This window comes from Adiantum capillus-veneris, chromosome 12 (assembly GCF_014529385.1).
Source record: "Adiantum capillus-veneris isolate H3 chromosome 12, ASM1452938v2, whole genome shotgun sequence".
Classification (NCBI taxonomy): domain Eukaryota; kingdom Viridiplantae; phylum Streptophyta; class Polypodiopsida; order Polypodiales; family Pteridaceae; genus Adiantum; species Adiantum capillus-veneris.
Window position 1 is genome coordinate 123,497,715 of NC_140942.1, and position 21,318 is coordinate 123,519,032.

At 45.5% G+C, this 21,318-nt stretch overlaps 1 protein-coding gene across 4 annotated transcripts in view; it reads right to left on the reverse strand.

Annotated features, from left to right (window-relative positions):
- LOC147446457 (uncharacterized) overlaps nucleotides 1-21,318 on the reverse strand; it is a 155,505-nt gene that overhangs the window by 41,861 nt on the left and 92,326 nt on the right. The window contains exons 2-8 of one of the 4 annotated variants that reach the window (XM_086525664.1): nucleotides 18,452-18,496; nucleotides 18,261-18,343; nucleotides 18,102-18,176; nucleotides 17,927-17,976; nucleotides 17,749-17,838; nucleotides 15,913-15,969; nucleotides 15,765-15,834 (exon numbers count right to left, since the gene is read on the reverse strand). In XM_086525664.1, coding sequence (XP_086381790.1) covers nucleotides 15,765-15,834; nucleotides 15,913-15,969; nucleotides 17,749-17,838; nucleotides 17,927-17,976; nucleotides 18,102-18,176; nucleotides 18,261-18,343; nucleotides 18,452-18,496 — 470 coding nt within the window. Of the gene's footprint in view, nucleotides 1-15,764; nucleotides 15,835-15,912; nucleotides 15,970-17,748; nucleotides 17,839-17,926; nucleotides 17,977-18,101; nucleotides 18,177-18,260; nucleotides 18,354-18,451; nucleotides 18,497-21,318 lie in introns of all 4 variants that reach the window. The other 3 variants (XM_086525663.1, XM_086525665.1, XM_086525666.1) reach the window with 3 other exon arrangements.

Here is a 21,318-nt window from a genome sequence, read left to right on the forward strand (position 1 = left end):
GCTTTTCACAAATTGAGCTTAATGCATTGATTTCAGCTTGTACTACTATACAACATAATGATGAGCAGAAATTGGCTAAATGGCAGATGTGGGCAAGGCAACATGCTTTTGTTGATAAAGGATGTGCTTCCAAACAATTTTTCAAGCATTTACATCATTCTGACAGATCTTAGGATATCCAAAGAGTTAAGCTTTCCTCTGGCGAATGGACATCTTCCTCCCAAAAGTTGGCAGAGGCTTTGGTTGCACACTATGCAAAGATCTTTGAAGCACCGCCCCCTCTTACCCATGAAGCTAAACAAGCACGGAATCTTTTTCTGTCACATGTTACTCCGGTTATCTCTGTACAACAAGCACAAGAGTTGGAGGTTCCTTTCACTGAGACAGAGTTGCATGCAAGTCTGCGAGACTTACGAAGATGGAAATCTCTTGGATGGGACATCTTCCTCCCAAAAGTTGGCAGAGGCTTTGGTTGCACACTATGCAAAGATCTTTGAAGCACCGCCCCCTCTTACCCATGAAGCTAAACAAGCACGGAATCTTTTTCTGTCACATGTTAATCCGGTTATCTCTGTACAACAAGCACAAGAGTTGGAGGTTCCTTTCACTGAGACAGAGTTGCATGCAAGTCTGCGAGACTTACGAAGATGGAAATCTCTTGGATGGGACGGGCTTACTGTTGAGTTCTTTCTCTCCTTTTGGGAATACCTTAGGGAACCTTTATTGGTGATGATGAATATGGCTTAGGAGAAGCAGGATGTACCCCTTTCTTAGAAGGAGGGGCTGCTCAAGCTATTGCTAAAGCATGTCTTTTGTGATCAATTTCCCATTGGCGGCCTAGCACCCTTATGCTAGTGGTCTACAAATTGATGGCCAAAATGATAGTCAACTGTGTTAAGGATTACTTGCATGAAGGACTTCATCAATCCTAGTATGGTTTCATACCTCACCGGCACATCACTGTTGGTGAATGTCATCATAGGCATGGAATATGCAAAATACACTCGGCAAGATGTGTTGGTTATGCAAGTAGATATTGAAAAGGCTTTTGATACTATTTTATGGGATTATATCGCAGAAACAATGCAAAGGTTGGGATTTGGGCCGAAAATTTCGCAGATGGTCTTCCTCCTGTACGCTCACAGCACTTCTGCAGGTCTATTGGGTGGTTCTATCACAGATACTTGGAATCTAGGATATTCAGTCAGACAAGGGTGTCCTCTTAGTGCTTTGCTTTATGCAATTGCTTCACACCCCTTGTTGTTACATCTTGAGGCTCTCACTTCCTCAAGTGATCTGCATAGTCTTGCTCTATCGCCTGAAAAACAATTTATCGGCTAGGCATATGCTAATGACTCTCTTTTTATGCCCAAATACGTTAAGGAGGATGTGCAACAGATTATGCATGCTCTACATTTATTTAGCCTGGCAGCTAGATTGCATGTTAATTTTAGTAAATCCAAGTTGATGCCGTTGAGGGAACTCGATTTCCATAGGCTTCTATGGCCAGGGGAGATTGTTTCCCTCATACCATAGTACGCCATTTGGGATATCCGATTGGTTGGAATGTGTCTGCAACGCAGCAACGCAGAAACTTGAATGGGTGCTACAAAGAATACACTTAAAGCTTAGCTATTGGAAATTGTCAACCTGGCCACTGCAAGTGCGACTCAAGATTGTCCAAAGCATAACGATGACCTATGTGCAGTTCTATTTGCCACTTGGTACCTTGGGTCTCTCATGTCATGTATATTGGAACATTTCTGGCATACTTCCTCCCACAAGAAAGGATTGCGGTTTCTACCTATGGATAAGCTATGCACGTCTAAGCGACTGGGAGGGACTAATATTCTGGATTTACGTCCGCACGTTTTGGCCCAAAAAGCTATGCTTTTGCCTACGCTAGTGAATCAGCGAAAACCATGTACGCTCATGGTTTCACATTTATGTGATGGCATTGTCACGCAATCTTTTGGTCATTGGCGTCCTCTGTATTGGGATGTCATTTTTGGGCGGCTGGATGGCCATATTCCGGGTTGTCCCTTCATTTCATGGATTGAAAGGCTATTACCTTGCTGGCACCCTCGCCAATCTCCTCCAGGAAATTCACTTCGGTTGGAGAGCATTCATTGGAGCAAAGCTTTCTCTCTTACTTTGGTTTAGGGCTTAATTTGAGAATATTTTTGTGAAAAAAATTTTGCTTGAAAATGAACCAGGAAGAAATTGGGAGGATTGGGACAAAGCCATGCAACGGGGTAGGCCTTTGCTTACTTACATTGCAGAGTACAGAGAAAGAAATTGGGAGGATTGAGACAAAGCCATGCAATGGGGTAGACCTTTGCTTACTTACATTGCAGAGTACTGAGAAATAATCTTCACACTTGAGGGGATAGATGACTTTCACAAAACAAGACGGTTTATACGGGGGTTGGATAGACACTCCAAGCGAGAGGTGAAAAGAAGTACACCAAAAACTTTGGAGGAAGAAATTAACTTTGCTCAAATTTATGGAGATAATTCTCGCTTGACAGCTTTTAATCCCACTCAGATTGGGCCCAAGTCAACAGATACGGAGGTATCACGCCCTTTTCTAAAAGGAAACAAGAAATTTCTATTTAATGAGGGTAAATCACTATTTAAAAAGAGGGTTGCACCAAGACCTAGGCTGAACCAAGAGAATTTTGCGAACGCTAAAAAAGAAGACATATGCTTCACTTGTTTGTCACCTCACCATTCTCAATGGAATTGTCTGAAGGAAAAAAGAAACAAAGATGATGAAAAGGGTAAAAGTCTTGACAAGAGTCAAAAAAATAGGCAAATCCATGTGGTTCAAACACTTCCGATAAATGGTAATGGAAAGTATAAATTCATAGAAGTGTTGCATGAGGACACAGAGCATCATTGTTGTTTGTCAATCAACATTTGGAAATCGAGTTTGGGTCCACATGGGTTTATAAATGAAAAACGAGTTAGGATCATGATAGATGACTCTACCACACCTAACTTTGTCAACTATGCTCTTGTCAAGAAACTAAAGCTTTCTCAACAATCAAGTGCTCACCATTATGTCGTCTCCATGACGCATGGTGAAGACATAGCATACATTGGTATTCAATTTGAAAGTTAAGATACAAGGGTATAGACCTTTTTGACTTCCAAATTATGAATATGGATCTTGCGGACTTGGTTTTGAGAAGGGAATGGTTGTGGGGATAAAGGGCCTTCTTTGAAATGGAATTACCAACAAAACTCACTAGAATTTGAAAAACAAGGTTAAAAGTTTGTAACAAGGTGAGCATGATGTACAGAATATTCAATAATCCTTTGATATGTTCTTTTGAGTTGCAAAAGCTTGTGAATAAAAGATCTTGTGATGTATATATGCTTTCATGTCGATCTGTTGTAAATAAGGACTCTGATGTGGAAATGAAAGATTATGTTTCTTACTAGTCTTTGTCTTCTCATAGTGATTATGAAAGTGATTTGAAAGTCTTATTAGAAGAATTTAAAGATGTTTTTCCTATTGATTTGCCGAAGGGTTTGCCCCCTGAATGAGGTAAATTAGATCATGCTAGTGATTTAGTGCAGAGCCGATCTGTAAACCACCTTATAGACTAGGTGAAGTAGAGTCTCCAACTCCTTCCATATCCGCATACAAGGCGAGTAGATCCTAGTACTCAAGATCTGGGTTTTCGTGTATCCGATGTCGATCTTCCTTCAAAGACATGGCAATGAAGATAGGATCTGGTAAGTCCATGGTCGAGACTCAAAGATTCTTTAGGAAAAAAAACTGGGAGAGGTTCCTTGGGTTCTTTGGTTCAACTTGGGTTCTTGAAGGTTCTTGAGTTCTTGGGGTTCTTGGTTCTTGATGGTTCTTCCCTTAAGTTCGCGAAGCCGAAGCACGCACAGAGCTCTGATACCAGAGCCAGGTGCAGCGGAAGAGAATAACGATTTGCTCGGATCTAGTACTCCGCACACAAACACAAGGGACACTTTACTTCACTTGAGAGAACTGGATTGAACTGAAAGAAAGAGAGAGACGAGAGAGAGAAAAGAGACGACACAGGGATGTCGGGTCCCAACTCTCAAGGGTCCCCTTGCTCTGTTGCCAGAGCAAGTACTTTCTTTATTCTTGCACAATGCTACTACAATGACTAAATGCTCAGATGCTGATGCTAATGAATACTGACACTACTGATGCTGGGTACTCGGTACTGAGGTACTGAAGGGGTATTGGGGTTCTATGTTAAAGAAGATGATGTAGACGATGGGTACTACGGGTTCTATGTCGAAGATGGTGAGGTAGATGATGAGGTCTATGTCGAAGATGATGAAGTCGATGACGAGGTACTAGGGTCTTTGTCGATGACGATGAAGTTGACGATAGTATTGTGTCGAAGACGGTGAAGTCGACAATGGTTCTGTGTCGAAGATGGTGAAGTCGACGACGAGTACTGTGTCGAAGACGGTAAAGTCGACGATGGGTACTGCAGGTCTATGTCGACAACGATGATGTCGACAACAATGACGACGATGACTGTGCGATGACAACGATGGTGTCGTTGTCAAGTCCGGACTGCGATGACGATGATGAAGGTGTCGTCATCAAGATAGGGATTTGCGATGACCATGACAAAGGTGTCATCGTCAAGATAGGGACTTTGATGACGATGACGATGTCGACGACGACGATGGTGTAGATGACGATGGCATCAAGGCTGAAAACTAAAAGCGCTAGATGCTCTACTATGGATCTGCTACTATGGCGGTACTACGGGGTTGATCTGCAACCGCCGAGTCATGCAAAGGCTGAGAATGCAAAACGCTGGCTGATTTGGGCTGGAATTGCAAAACACTGGCTGTCTTGGCCGAAAACTAAAAACGCCAGGTTGATCTACTGCTGGTTGGTCAATGTGGCGAGGAACTGCAATGGGGAGTTGTGGTCCGGCGAAGCTAAGGGCTGGAAACTAAAACGCTAGTGCTGTGGGCTGAAAACGCTGGGCTGAACTGCTGAGAAAACGTTGGGGAGCCTGAGGGTGCCTGCCGATTTGCTGCAATGCCTGTCCTTTTTGTGTCCCTACTTCTTCTGCTTCTATTGGGTGCCCAATGGGTTTCTTTTATAGATCTTTAGTAATTTGCCCTAACTACTTTTCCAATGAAAGTCACTTATTAATAAATAAGTGAAAAATGTGTACTTTGGCAAAAAGGGTTCTATGCTCTGAAAAATGCTCATGCTGAAATGACTGTATTGTGCAAGAGAGGGTATGCAACTATGACTAGCCTGGACATGCACGTCTTGCTAGAGGCTCACAAAGTGCCAGGCTCAGTCCTACGCTAAGACTGACACTAGACTATGGCAGAAGCGTGTCCACATGGCACAAGTGAAGTGCGCAAGTGACATCCCCCCCTGTTAAAAGTAAGGCACAACTGCCGAACTTCTCTATGTACTTCTAATGCTGAAAGATGAATGCTTCTAATGTTGTGGATGCACAAACCAATGCAGATTCTTCCAAAGCCAGGGACTGATGGTAATGTAGGTGGGTACTTCTGGTGATGCAAACACCGTGTAAGGGTACTTCTGGTGCTGTGGGTACTTCTGGTGATGCAAACACCGTGTAAGGGTCATTGTCCAGCCTTACTACGATTGCCGAATACAGCCTAGGCTCTATACCAGATAGTGCTGACTCTCCCTGCTATAGCAAGAGCTTACTCATTCCAATGTTGAACTCTTCTGAGCACAATCTCTCCACCTAAAGTAGCATCTATCTCAACCACAAAAGGTTTATTGAAATCCATTAAGTACAAAATTGGAATTGTAGCTATTGCTACCTTTAATTCTTGCATACTTTTCTTTTGATTTTCCCTCCACTCAAAGGTTTTTCCCTTTCCTTTGAGTTGGTCAGTTATGGGGATTGATATCTTGGAATTAACCTTAATGAACTTAGGATAAAATCCAAATATTCCAAGGAAGATTTGTAGCTCCTCTAGGTGCTTAGGTTCAGGCCATTACAAAATAGCTTGACTTTTTCTGGATCTATCCCAATTCCATCTTAAAAAATGATATGACCAATATCTTTCACTTCTTTAGCAAAGAATTCACATTTGGATTCCTTTTCATAAAGGGAATTTTCTCTGAGCAATTGGAACACCTTTCTGAGATGTCCTAAATGCTCATCTTAGTACGACCATAGATGAGGATATCATCAAGAAAGACTACTACAAATTTGTCTAGACAAGGCCATAGAACACTATTCATCAGCTTCATAAAGGTAGCTCGTTCATTGGTAAGCCCAAAAGGCATTAAAAAAAACTCATAATGCCCATATCTAGTCCTAAGGCTCTTTTTGCAACATTTGCAGCCTTTATTCTAACTTGAGATAGCTTGATCGTAAGTTGATCTTGGTAAAATACTCGGCTCCCTCTAATTGGTCAAAAAGATCTTCCATTCTAAGCATAGAAAACCTGTTCTTAATTGTGAGATTATTCAGTGCTCTATAGTGGACACAAAGTCGCATAGAACCATCTTTTTTCTTCACCAATGAAATTGGCGAAGCCCATGGAGAATTGATAGGTTTGATAAAACATTTTATCTACATAATCTTGCAATTGTTTTTCTAACCTCTTCTGCATTCGCATTCGCTTGTAGCATGCATCCATTTCCCTCGTCATTGAACCTTTGGAAAGGACTCCGGAACCACACCTCAGTCCATCAGCACCGGTAATGTTTTCACCACAGTTAGTGTTCGGGGAAAAGCACTCTTCGGAAAAGGTTCCTTAGCTTTAGAATTGTTCCTTCCAATCAAATTTTCGAGGACGAAAATTCTTCGTAAGGGGGAAGGAATGTGAAGTATCCTAGAGTCTAGGGACATTCACACCCACGTGGCTAGGAGTCGTGGTTGAGTGTGGGAACCGTCCATAAGTTGTCACGTGTGCACTTCACTTGCACCACGTGGACACGCTTCTGCCATAGTCTAGCGTCAGTCTTAGCGTAGGACTGAGCCTGGCACTTTGTGAGCCTCTAGCAGGACGTGCATGTCCAGGCTAGTCAATTGCATACCCTCTCTTGCACAGTACAATCATTCAGCATTAGCATTTTCCAGAGCATAGAACCCTTTTTGCCAAGGTACACATTTTTCACTTATTTATTAATAAGTGACTTTTATTGGAAAAGTAGGTAGGGCAAATTGTTAAAGATCTATAAAAGAAACCCATTGGGCACTCGGTAGAAGCACGGACACAGATGTCAGGAAGTGCAGGCACCGCAACAGACTGGCAGGCACCCTAAGGCTCCCCAACGTTTTCTCAGTGGTTCAGCCCAACGTTTTCAGCCCACAGACACCAGCGTTTCAATTATCAACCCTTAGCTTGGCCGGACCATAACTCCCTGTTGCAGTTCCTCGCCACATTGACCAACCAACAGTAGATCACCCTCGCGTTTTCAGTTTTCAGCCAAGACAGCCAGCGTTTTGCATTCACAGCCTTTGCATGACTCGACGGTTGCAAATCAGCCCCACAGTATCGCCACAGTAGCAGATCCATAGCATAGCATCTAGCGTTTTCAGTTTTCAGCCTTGACGCCGTCATCATTGACACCATCCTCGTCGTCGACATCGTCATCGTCATCGAAGTCCCTATCTTGACGACGACACCTTTGTCATCGTCATCGCAGATCCCTATCTTGATGACGACTCCTTCGTCATCGCAGTCCGGACTTGACAACGACACCATTGTCGTCATCGTCACAGTCACCATCGTCTCGTCATTGTCGACATAGACCATCAGTACCCGTCGTCGACTTCACCGTCTTCAACACAGAACCGTCGTCGACTTCACAGTCTTTGACACAGTACTGTCGTCGACTTCATCGTCATCGACAAAGACCCTTAGTACCTCGTTGTTGACTTCATTGTCTTCCACATAGACCTCGTCGTCGACCTCCCCGTCTTTGACATAGAGCTCGCAGTACCCATCATCGACATCATCGTCTTCGACATAGAACCTCAGTACCCAACATCCAGCATCAGTAGTGTCACTATCCATTAGCATCAACATCTCAACATTTAGTCATTGTAGTAGCATTGTGCAAGAATAAAGAAAGTACTTGCTCTGGCAATAGAGCAAGGGAGCCCTTGAGGGTTGGGACCCGACATCCATGTGTCGTCTCTTTTCTCTCTCTCGTCTCTCTCTTTCTTTCAGTTCAGTTCAGTTCTTTCAAGTGAAGTAAAGTGTCCCTTGTGTTTGTGTGCGGATTACTAGATCCGAGCAAACCCTTATTCTCTTCCGCTGCACCTGACATAAGTAGTAATAAAAGCCAAGAGGGCGAGGTGGCTAAACAAAGGAAGAATTTCCCATGCATGGGGACGGTGCGGACGAGCCATGAGAGGGAAGCGATGGAGCTGCGGGTTGGGGGGGTGGGTGGGTGGGGGTGGGTATGAGCACTGGATAGCTCACTCAAGCCATAGCAGCAAAAAAGCTTAGTCACCAATAGCTTAGTCGTCAAACATCATTTTTGCATTTTTATAGCCTGACATTGATATTTAATAGTAGCATACAATGTCGATTCATTCAATCATTGGTCCAAAATAGTCACACTATCACGTGGCGCACAAGAGATTGGAGAGAGAGAAGGAAGTTGGATGCACATGCACGAGAGAGATCGGCCATTGTTAACAACGCAATTACCAAGAAATTGAAATGAAAACCAAAACAGCTAACGCCATGGCAATGGAAATATCCATGTGCATGAAATGGAAATAGAGCTAGAAAAGCCATATTTTTAGTGCAAGTGTTGGTATGGAGAAACGTGAAGAGATGAGTGTCAATACAAAGAGACTCTGAACTCAGCACCCCCGGGTGGGTATTTGTTTGAAACATGTTGGTACAAAGTTAGAGCTCGGTGTAAGTCCAAGTGCTCTGTCTTCCACGTTCTCCACTAGTGGTTTTATGTGTCAAGTGTAGAAACTTCGGACACAATAGTTTTCTCATTTACAACACTAACGGAAGATGTGGGTTCTGTGGGTTCTTTGGGTGCTTTCTTAAGATAATCTCTTTTCATGTGACCTTTAGTGTGGCATTGAAAACATCTTCCTTTTTATCTATACTTGGTTCGTTCTTCAAAACTTAACCAACGTCCTACTATTCCTTGAGTAGATTTTTCATCAAGTGTCAACTTAGAGAGTCCCTGAGTTTTAGCCTTTCCTTTATTATCACTATTAGATGAAGAGTGGTGTGCTCTAGGTGTAGAGGAAGATTGAGAAGAGGAAGAATTACCGTGGTTCTTACCATTTTGTTGGTCATGAGGGGTACTTGACTTGTTCTCTTTCAGCTTACCTTTGTTGTGCTTTCATTTCTTGCTCGACATCGATTTTAACGCCATCATTGTCGTAAGTGGGTTAGACAATTTCCCGTCGTATTAGATGTACTCGTCCAAACCAAAGAGGAAAACCTCCTTACGATCCGCATCTGACTTGCGCAATTGAACACCTATCCATAAAATACAATTAGAAAAAGACATAAAGGGAGTGCCATTTTGCTTGAGGCCACTCAAGTCCTCTTTCAACCGATCAAGGTACTGCCAAGGTAGTGCGGTGGCATAAAACGAGCCTTGGCTTGTCTTGGAAGTCAACCCAACTGAAAGACAATGGCTTGCCATCTGCGGCACGATCAAGGTGCTTGGCCATCTGTACCTCTTGCCACGCCTGATACCAATCAATGGCATCGCTCGACAAATACATGGTAGCACTCAAAACATTATTGTTACTAGTTTTCTTGTTAGTCACAAAGCATTAAATTGATGCAACCAAGAATGAATCCCACAAGCATCCATCTTACCATCATGCTTACTGAAAGTCAACTTCTCAGTGACTGGATTGTTGGAGTCATCGTCTCTACTTGTGCTGTGTCATGACTCGCGGGCCTCCCTGAGTGGCTCCCTCTTTGGGGAGAGTACTTGTAGGATCAACTCTTTCATGTGTTGGTCCCGCTTCACCTCTCACTCTAGCTCCATAGTTGCCCTCTTTTCTTCAGCAACTATGCGTTGAGCTTCGTGTGCTTTCTCAACCTCTAGCTCCATAGTTGCCCTCTTTTCTTCAGCCGCTATGCGTTGAGCTTCGCCTACTTGCTCACCCTCGAGCTCCATAGCTGCCCTCCGTTCTTCACGTTCTCTGTCCATGGAAGCACGCTGAGCCTCTTGTTGTAGCATCATCTCCATCATAGACTTGACCAAAGTCTCCATAGGTTTTTGGTTCAATCCGTATGGTAGATGTGGATGGGGGAGGATCTGGAAACAATTCTCTTCGTGTAGGGACTTTTTCTTCTCCAATTCTACTCTCATCACCTTCACGCGAGCTATCCATTCTGTTTCTGGTGATCACTGATAACCATGCACTGAGTACTTGGGGTACTTGGGTACTTAAGGTTCTTGGGGGTACCTAGGGCTCTTGGGGTACTTGGGATACTTGATACTTGGTATTGCTTGCAATCTACGTTTAAGAAGGCTTTTCTCTTATCCAAGCTCAACTCCTTCCTGCGTGTGCACCCCTTGGTTGCCTTGCGCTCACACCTAGGTTGCTTTTTCCCACCTCAAGTTGATTGGCCTACCGCAATGAAAATGTTAAGCTTGATGATTGGATCATAGTTGTCTTCTGCAGCATTGTCAATTCTTGACCGTTTGGGAGACATTTAAAGAGTCTTGAAACCATAGTTACAGGGGACGGGGGGGGAGGGCCCTAGGGCCGGGGGACGGCCGTAACCGGGCCGGTAACGGCTGGGAACGCCGAGGGACGGACGGAAAACGGGCCGGATGGGCGGGTTGCAGGGGGGACGGACCGGGGACGGCCGGGCCGGACCGGGGTCGGACGGACCGGACGGGGACGGCAGGGGTCGGCCGGGGTCGGATTCAAAAAAATGGCCGTTTTTGACCGTTTGCAACGGCTCTGTGCAGCCCCAACTGCCATATTTTTTAAGCCTTGGCCCTTGGGAGGCTATAAAAGGCTCCCTTGGGCCTCTTAATACTCATAGTCTCAATGCTCAATGCTCATTCCATTTCCCTCAAGCTCAAGGCTCAAGCTCATTCCATTTCCCTCAAGCTCAAGGCTCAAGTTTGAACTTTGAAGCTCTCCTCTCCCTCTTCTACCCACTTTGAAGCTCTCCTTTACTCTCTCTCCACACAAGCTCTCCTCTAACCCTTCTAACTTCTAAGCTCTACTCTCTCGAGTCTCTCCACCATCATGTCATCTCAAGCCAACTCCACTTCTCAAGCCGCTTCTTCTCGAAGGAGGCCTGCCGTGCAAACGTGGTCGTGGTGGGATGAAGTCGACTTTAGCTCGCGTGGCAAAGGTGGCGGTGCAAGACCATGGACGTGCAAGCTATGTCCATACAAGAGATCAGGTGGTTCAAACAAAGTGCGAGCCCATCTTCTTCATGAACCCGGTCACGAGGTGAAGTTTTGCCCTCATGTAGCTCCCGAGAAGAGGTTGGATCTTCTTGAGAAACTCACGGTGTATGAGGTTGCGGAAGCGGCCAAGAGGGGCCGTTTTGTTGCCGTTGATCCCTCCGCCACGGCGACACCGCGAGAGCAAAGGGAAGCCAACCTTGACGACATCTCTCGAACCTTCAAGAGCCATGGATCTACACCGTCCTCTTCCCTTCCGCATCGCCAAACCACTCTCAACGAAAATTGGAATCCTAAATTGAAGGAAGAGGTGGATAGGTCGGTTGCCCGATTCTTCTTCCACGACCACATTGCCTTCCATGCTTCGCGGTGAGTTTCCCTTGGCATATGCACATTGCAATCTTCCATTTTGTATTCATAATGGGTTATAATTCTCGACTCTCCATACTAACGCAACATGCTCTATTTTGTGTGGATAGGTCTCCATACTTTCGAACCATGGTTACGAAAATAGGGGAATATGGCTCCTCTTATGTGCCACCTTCATCGGAGAGGCTTCGCACCACCCTCCTTGACAAAGAGAAGCTTGCCGTGGAGCAAGCGGCCCAAGCAACAAAGGATTTGTGGGAGACCAATGGCGTCTATCTTCTTGTAGATGGATGGAGCGACACCCGCAAGCGGTCCATCCACGGGGTGGTGGCCTACTCTCGGGGGGAGATGTACTTTGTGGAGTCACATGATGCATCCGATAGTGGCAAGGCCGCCGAGATGCTTGCTGCGGAGTGGACAAGCACCATAGAGATCACCGGCCCGGAGAATGTCCTTTGTATGGTTGCAGATGGAGAGGCGTCAAATAGGGCAGTCGTAGCTATCATTGAGGGCATGTATCCCAGCATCCATGTCACATTTTGCATGGCGCATTGCCTCAATAACCTCCTCAAGGACATAGGGAACTTGTCATGGATTTCACCCACCATTGGTGACGCCTCTCGAATTGTCTCCTTTGTGCTCAACCATCAAAAAGTGCGCCATGAATTCTCAAAGAGGAGCCACTTGTCTTTGCTCAAATATTCAGAGACAAGATTTGCATTCAATTGGCTTATGCTAGGCCGCTTGTCTACATGTGGCGGAGCCTTAAGGGGCCTCTTTCTCAGTGATGAGTTCCAGGCCATGCCAGAGTCTACATCAGCAGTAGGATTGAAATGCCGAGAATGGGCCGACGACGCCGCTTGGTGGGAGGAGGTGAAGACTCTTGACGCCATGGTCAAGCCTATTCTACATCTACTTCGAGTGGTGGATGTATTGCAGCCATGCATTGGCAAAGTCTACGGAGCCATGGATCAGATGATAGAGGCACTTGGGAAGCTTGTGCCTGACCCTGTTCAATATGCGGAGATTCATGGCTTGTGTGAGTCGAGGTGGAATGGATACTACTCTCCACTTCATGCGGCAGCTTATGTGCTTGACCCTGAGTTTCAAGGAAGGCGTCAAGAGACCGACAAGGAGGTGAGCAAAGGATGGCGGCTTGCATTGGAGCGCCTTGAGCCTAGCAGTGACATTAGGCGCAAGATTAGAGACGAGCTACTCAACTACAGGCAAAAGAAGGGCTCCTATGGATGTGTAGATGCACAGCTTGATCGCAACAAGATTGGCTCGGTTTTGTGGTGGGAGGACTATGGAGGAGATGGCCCACATTTGCAGCGCTTGGCTGTTCGTGTCCTTAGCCAAGCATGTACCACTAGTTGCTTTCCAAGCAACTATGGAGTGTGTACAGCCACATTGCCTCTAAGAAGAGGAATCGCCTTGGGGTTCAGAGGGCCAATGATTTGGTGTTTGTGAGCGCTAACTTGCGCATGCTTGCCAAGAGCGTCACACACAAGGCAGATCCTTTCACTGAGTGGGAGATGGCACAAGAGAATCCATCTATGGCCAATACTCTTTTGGAGGAGCTAGAGGAGGATTTCGAGCCTCCATGCGAGCCTCCCGAGCCGGAGCCTTGATACATTGCTGACGACCTCGACTACGACGACGATGTGGAGATTCAGCAGGCGAGCACTTCTTGAGTTTGATGATCATTGATCACTCGACTCTCGAGTCTAGACTCTTGAGTCTACGACTCTACCTACTACATAGCCCTTTGTACTTTTTGTTATCCTTGAGGCCTCAGGCTTGTCCTAAGTCCTTTAGGCTTTTTGACTCTTGAGCCCTTGTGGCATGCACTTCTCATTTTGTATCCATCGATCATCGATGTTTTATTAGCACATTTCAGCCTATATGACTCGTGTTCTTTGGTCTATTTAGTGTAAATTTATGGTCAAAGTGATGCTCTATGTGTGTGGCATGTGTGTAGGTCAAAAAATGCCAAAAAAACTCTCTCTTCTTTTTGCCGTTCCGACCCCCGTCCCCGTTTCCTGACTTTTGCCGTCTCGACCCCGTTCCCGACCCCGACCCGCCGTCCCATGTAACTATGCTTGAAACCTAAACATTAGTATGCCCTTCATGCTTTTTAACAAGCAAACATATTGATAACTCTAATAGATAAACAATTTCCATGTTTGTAATTGAGGTGTTTTATTGTGTGTCGGGAGCATTGATCAATTGGCGAAAGACAGTGGCTTTCTGGGTTGGTAGTGCTCCCATGCCTGATTTGTCGCCTGGAGAGGGCTTTAGGTAGATCCCCCTAGGGACACCCGTACGCTACTTGGGCTGTCAGGTTGGTTTGGATCTGTCACCACAACAGCACATTGCTTCTCTTCTCCTTTACATCTAGAGGAAAATGCTCCATTGGAGCTCAGCACAACTCTCTCTTGCTGGTAGGGTTGTAGTGGCCAGCTAGGTGCTTCTAGCTACTATGTGGTACATCACGTCTTGCTTGATTTTCTCAAGCTCTTGCATTAGCGAGCTAGAGAGGTTGATCAAGAACTTTTTGCCGTCAGGGCGAGACACACACTTGGATGGGGCCAAAGTCTCTTGGCAAGTCATCACTTTACCTTGCTCTTAGGGAGGGTTGAAGATAATCGACTCATCACTGCAGAGTAGAGCCCTCCTTGAGTGGTCAAAGGACTTCTTGCAGCGGAGGAGCTATTGCTACACCGGATTCGTGCCCATGTTCCACATACAGGCGGTCCATGAGGCCCTTCCACCCGGTGCATTTTCAGAGAGATGCACATTGTAGGCCCGAGCAGGAGATGGGAGGACCGCTTTGCTACGAGTGTGCTTCGGTCATCAGAGCAGTTGCGGAGTGGCCTTGTGCAGCACCACCCCACATGCATCGGCCACTTCTTTGGAACCCTATGGCCAACACACACCGAGGCCACATGGTTGTTAGCAGACATCATGTCTCTATGTTTGAGTTCATGGCGGGGTTTTGGGAGCGCTTCTAGGACGGGAAACAACCGAGGAGAGTCACCATGTTCCAATGGCTAGTTGCACATTGAGCTACAACAGTTGGGAGTTGGTTGGTGCATAGCAGCCTCTTGGCAGTATGGGCCACCTACGACCACCCACTTGAGACTCAACGTCACACTCTGTGGGTCTGCCCCATGGCACAATAGGTTGGCTTCATCTAGCGAGCCCGTTGCTTTGCATCTTCGAGGCTCGACCTGTCCCACCGACAAGGACTGTTCGTGATATTTGGCCAGAGCTGATCCATACACTTAGGGGCCGGGGCCAGTTTGAGAGACTTCAGGGCAGTTTGACAGACTTCGGGGCAGCTCTGACTGCATGCGGGAACCCCACGAGGCCTTCTTGTTGCGACTTTGGAGCCCAGGGCAATTATTATTCACCATGGTTCATGGCGCGCCTAGATGTCAATACCGTCCACCAGTGTGGTTGTTTTCTTCTCCCATCTCCTGATTTAGCCATTACTATACATATCTTGTCTTTTCATTGGGAGAGTCTCCCCACATTTTGATGCACCAGGGACCATCTGTAGCCCATTGGGAAGTTTTCTTGACTAATGGAAGGATCTTTTTCTTGAAAAAAAAACAGCTCTAGTTTGGAGAGAAATTCTACGGCATTTTTAGAGAAAAATTTTCCAAGAGGAAAAACGATCTAGAGAGAAATCTGGTCTAGAGAGAGAAAATCAGCATTCTCTAAAGAGAGGAAAGGGAATCTAGAGAGTGAAAATGAGAGCAAGGAATAGGAGAATTCTGGCTTTAACTAATCCCTTTATGTTTTTTTTTATAATCGGTGGCATTCATGATCATCAGTTTTAGGTTTTTCCCTACTTCTAGTATTTTCGGAATAGATAACTTCACCACAAGGTTCATCCATCATATATCATCTAAATTGAATGTAGAACAGTAATTTTTTCTACACAAAAAGCATGTCTGAAGGTGTGTGTGTGTGTGTGTGAGAGAGAGAGAGAGACCACGAGTACGCTGAAGCTCCCAATTATCCCTGCCACTAAAACACCATTTGCCACACCCACGACTCTTTGACTACAAGAAGCAATGTCAAAAATCAAATAAAGACTACTTATAAATATAACCCATAATGACAAAAGAGTCTATCATGACCTTCCAAAATAGCAAAGTCCACCAAAGCCAGCAGAAAAGATAGCAGCAGCAATCCACCTGAAATGCCGAAAGGAGCATAAGCGTTTTTGTAATGCAATGGAGAAAACTAGTTAGCCTTAGAAGGGGAATAAAAGAATCTAAGCTGCTTAATGAAATCCTGTGCCATTCGCCATCTAGCGTACGCCCTGCCGTTCCTGATCTAACCTATGCCCAAGCCGACTCGTGAAATTTTAACACAAGCCTAGGAGCTCCAGACACTAGCAATGAGCTACTCAGCCACCAGACATTGCATGGTCCAGCCTCGGAATCTCCGCTAAACCCCACACCTGACTTGCACCAAACTGAATGATCAACTTCAACAGGGCACCCTTTTATCACAAGAGACAAAAAACAACAAATTGGGTGATCCATGGTCATCCTTCTCTAGCAAAACCACTCAACAGCAGAAAAATGGACAAAGAATGAATGGATTTGTATGAACGTACTCTAGAGAACGAAACACACAAGGGACCCAAGAAATACACAAACACACATACATTTGAAAGAGACGCAAAAAAGTGGGACTTCTGACGCTTTGCATTACATAAAATCAACCATAGGTCCATATACAAGAAAGATGGGATGAGATTATGGGGGAAAAAACAAAAACAAACCACATGATACATCAAGGGATAAAAACAAAAACAAACCACATTATACATCAAGGGAGATACGATGAGATTATGGGGGGAAAAACAAAAACAAACCACATGATACGATGAGATTATGGGGGGACAAACAAAAACAAACCACATGATACATCAAGGGATAAAATACTCTAATCAGAGCATGAAAATGAAGCTATCTGGCTGTGATAAGCCCACATAAATCTGCCAAACGCTTTGTCTGACTCTGGGCTGGCAAATTTGAAAGACACTGAAATCTGAAGAGGCCCAGGACAAAAACCTCTCCTAAAGAGAGTAAAATGAGCCCTAGTCAACTACCAAAAAAAGGACTCCCAGAAGCATTTGAAAGATAGGCACCCCGGAACCAACAGCACATCAACCACAATAACCCCCAAGGGCAGAAAGGCCACAGAAAGTGGAGTGATAATGACAGCTGCCATGAAGAAACAGCAAGCCACCATTTGGGCTAGAACCTGCAACCAGCATAAGGAGCTACCGCAATACGGAGGATGCCTAATCAGAGAGGAGAAAGCAACTGAGGACAAGGATGAGGGTGAAGAGGCTACACAGAGACACCAAGAATCCCACAGCAAACCACTAAAAGAGGAAGCACAAACATCTTTGATTGGGAACCACCAAGGAGGAATTCTAAGATGCTGAAGAAATTAGTCCACTTGCTGCTTAAGTTGGCAAAATCGAGCACTTCTCGACCACGGGGGTAGGAGCAGAAACCAGGAACGCTTCTGAAGACCAGTCGTAGGAGAACTTGGTAAAGAGGTCCCCAAAATAAGCAAACACAAGCACACAAAGAGGCAGCAACAAGCAAGGAACAAACGCAACGAAGAAAGGATAACACAAAAGACAAGGCAAAAACCAGAAAACAAAAAAAAAGGGATGACAGGAGGGGGCTGGGGAGGGGAGACCACACAGACCACTCACACACACTAACTCAGGGCCTCAATTCAACCTCCATAAACAAAAGAATGAAAGAAGGGATGAAAGAGAAAGTGGAGCAGGGAGGGGAGAGACGGGTCGGCCACGCACACTCCTTTCTTGCTCTCTAACAATCTATCCTCAAATCAACAAATCAAGCTAGTCCAACTTTTCACCAAGAACAAAGAGAATAATAGCAACTATTAACCAGTGGAGCAAAGAGGTTTGCAGTATTAACTGTGGAACTCCCAAGGCCGATGTCAATATTTCACTGGATCGAGCAATATAAGCCACCAGCAAAGCATAATGAATAAAAAGGTAAGAAATGCTGTAGAAACAGGACATCATCAAGACAATTTGTATCAAAATATTGATGTATTTTGCAAAAAGGGAATGCAACCAGCAAAACCATTTACCATCCAGCAAGAACTCCTCCTCTTCCCAAGGTACGCATCACCATTGACACCTTTGAGACAGTTTCTCAGAACTTAAAAAAGACCACCTGCCACTTGATCTTTACTTTCTAAATTACAGCTAGGCTTTCCATATCGGCTACAATTTAGCTCACATTATCATGAAAGAACATGTTACCAGTGAAACACCACCAGATCCCAGCTCACACATGGTATTCACGTTGACTTCTGCAATCAGCAACCCAGTTGTCACCTAAAAAAGTAAACGGTAACAATTCACTTAGCAAACATAAGGCTTAAACTGCAAACAAATAAAGAAAAAGCAAGAACATATTACCATGTACAACCAGCTAACAACGCATGTAAATGAAGATGCTAAAAATCCTGCTTCTTGTGTCACTGCTGGAATGGCAAGAATTCCTGCACCAACCTGCATGCAGGGATTATTTTATCAATAACATGAAATTTCTCAACAGCTTGATCGACTCAAAACTTGTATACCACACAAGAGTTAAAGAGTTAATTTACCCACGGTGGTTCCCGCTATCAGTAAAATTGCACTGGACAAGCTTCCTACAGAAGTCAACATGTCAACCATTTGAAGTTTCTGCTCCAAAGTCTCTCTCTCTCTCTCTCTCTCTCTCTCTCTCTCTCTCTCTCTCTCCATATGTCATTGCACAGTGTACTATGAGATTCGGGGCCGTTTCCACTGCTTATTCAGAGAGGGTTTCGGTCCTTTCTCTAGGGTCATGAGTTATGAGGATCAGATATGTCTTGGGGTATATCTACACGAGTTACACAGATATAGAGACACTTTACTGGGGAGAGCTAGAGAGCGACAGTCCCAGAGACGGATTACAGATTTCTTTTCACTAGATATGGGACAGCCAGAGGAGCAGTCATCACTGCAGAGCTCGGCCCACACTCATTCGACCACTACCGGCACTCTCATCGACCGAGCACTGGAGCTACAGAGATCCAAACGGCCACGATTGAGGAGAGGGGCTACACAGCATCGACGGAGACTACAGTAGAGGATTCGAGCCATACTCTCTCGACATCCAGAGTGCAGATGAGGATGGATTCTAGTAGTAGTAGTATTTTTGTTCTAGTCTTTTTGTACCCAGACATGGTTCACAATTTTGTAACAGTTTGGTCTCATAGGTCATTTTGGCCTTTTGAAGACGTTAATATAACAATTCATTTCATTTCATTTCATCTCTCTCTCTCTCTCTCTCTCTCTCTCTCTCTCTCTCTCTCTCTCTCTCTCTCTCTCTCTCTCTCTCTCTCTCTCTGTGTGTGTGTGTGTGTGTGTGTGTGTGTGTGTGTGTGTGCGCGCGTGCGGTTTTTTTTTTTTGGGGGGGGGGGGGGGGGGGGGGGGGGGGGGGTGGCGCGACCACCGGTTCATATACAAGAAATATGGGAAAACCCGTGATGAATGTACAATGAGATCATGGGAAAAAATCCCATTAAAAACCACAAGATACATCTGGGGATAAAGATACTCTAATCAAGTGGTGAAGTGTAGCTATCTGGATAGTGATCAAGTCTACACAAATCTGTCCAAAGCTCTGTCCACCTCGGTGATGTAGCGAAAACCGCAAGGTCCACTGCTCGATATCTGACTGATATAAAGCATCCACTGTAAAAACCTCCTTTAGCAGCTCACAAAAGCCAAGGGACAGAGAAAACCGTAGGTCGTGCCTCCAAAATCATCTGCATCCAGCATTTCCTGATGGTGTACCCTAAAAAAGGATGCGGATCTATGGCACAACCAAACTGTAAAAGAGGCAGGGGGGACCCACTCATTGTCCACCTCAAAAGCCAAGGGAAGGTACCAAGATGCACATCTCTCTGACCAAACCAGATTCCCTAAGGCCTCTGTAAACTGACTCTCAAACAAATCTGCAAACTATCTAATCTCCATAAAGTAATTGGCCTCAACCATTGTCTACTCCTATATCGTATCATAGACAACCTCCCTCGTCCAAAAGAAGTCCTCATGTAAAATCTGCACTCTAAATCTAATCATGGGAGCTCTCTATGAACCAAGGAAAATGTGTTGAGTTCCTGACAACTGCAGGAAAAGCATGTTGACACATAGAGGCCCACTCCTCAAAGAAATATTTGGAGATCTCCATGGACCAACCGCAAAGAACTGAGCTAGTAAGATCTCAGAAATCCGGACACCTGAGGGAGATGCGAAGCCTACTGAATAGTCGGAATCCTCCGCAAACTTAGGAGGACTCACTCTCCTGCTCTCCCTGCGCAGTGCCTGTTGTGAGCGACTGAATCTCTAGGAGATCCACTGGCCTATCCTAGGGGAGCTCACACTGCTCCTGAACTGCCATTGGCTGTTCATCCTCCTCAACTCTGTACAACTACAGTGGTACCTCCTCTCGATCCTAGCCTAGTAACCTCTCCTTCGGAATTCTATCTGGGTACCTCTACCAGCCTCTGTCTCACTACCTTTCTGTAGACAAGGATAGGTTGTGCTTGTACCTGTCTACCTGCCTATCTCTATCTCTATGTCTGCTCAACACGGTGCTGTTGTTGAGCACTCTGCTACCCTCAGCACTATCTCACACGGGCATGGGTTGGTTGGGATCAATGGCCCACGCCTTTTTTGGGGAGCGTGAGCATCGTGGGCCGTTGATCTCACGGCGCGCCCAAATTTACCAGTTTGCCCGAATTTATTAAAGCCGCCCCCAATTTACACAACGACGAGTTTATCATTAAGCTCCCCCTTCTCCCATTGCTTTCAACGAGCACACGCAGGTGAGGTGGTTAAGGTGATTGGCTTGCAAAGGTGGCATCTAGGGTTCAAGTCCGAGGGATGAGAGGGGGAGGGGGCGCCTGAATTTACAAGTTTTGGTGCGCCCGAATTTACTTGTTTTCTCGAATTTACAAAAGTCGCATCGGACGGCTCATATCGCACCCGATCCCCGAAATGGGCGTGGGCCATTGATCCCATCCAGCCCATGCCCGTGTCAGATAGTGCGGAGGCTCTGCTACTGACTCTCCACAGGGTCCTGGTACAATGCAGAGCACTATTGCGTCTGTTGTGTCTATGAGGGTTGTCTCCTACGAGCAATCTGTCTTTGTAGTCGCCCCCTAGGGAAATTCCTCACCAAGTGCCCTATCTCATGGCATCTAAGGCACTAGTTCGGTCCAAGTACAACTGTCAGAAGGCCTCCGCCTTGTTACACCCTTCCATTCCTACTCCACCATTGGAAAGCATTGCTATGGATCATAGCCACAGGGGACGCCCATTTTTGGGCTTCCTGTCCCCACTTGTCGTCTCACCCTCTTTTTACACTAAAAATCCATTTGAGCCTTGTTCCATGTCCCCTATTCCCCATCCCTGACGTGCCCTCATGACTATGCTATGGATT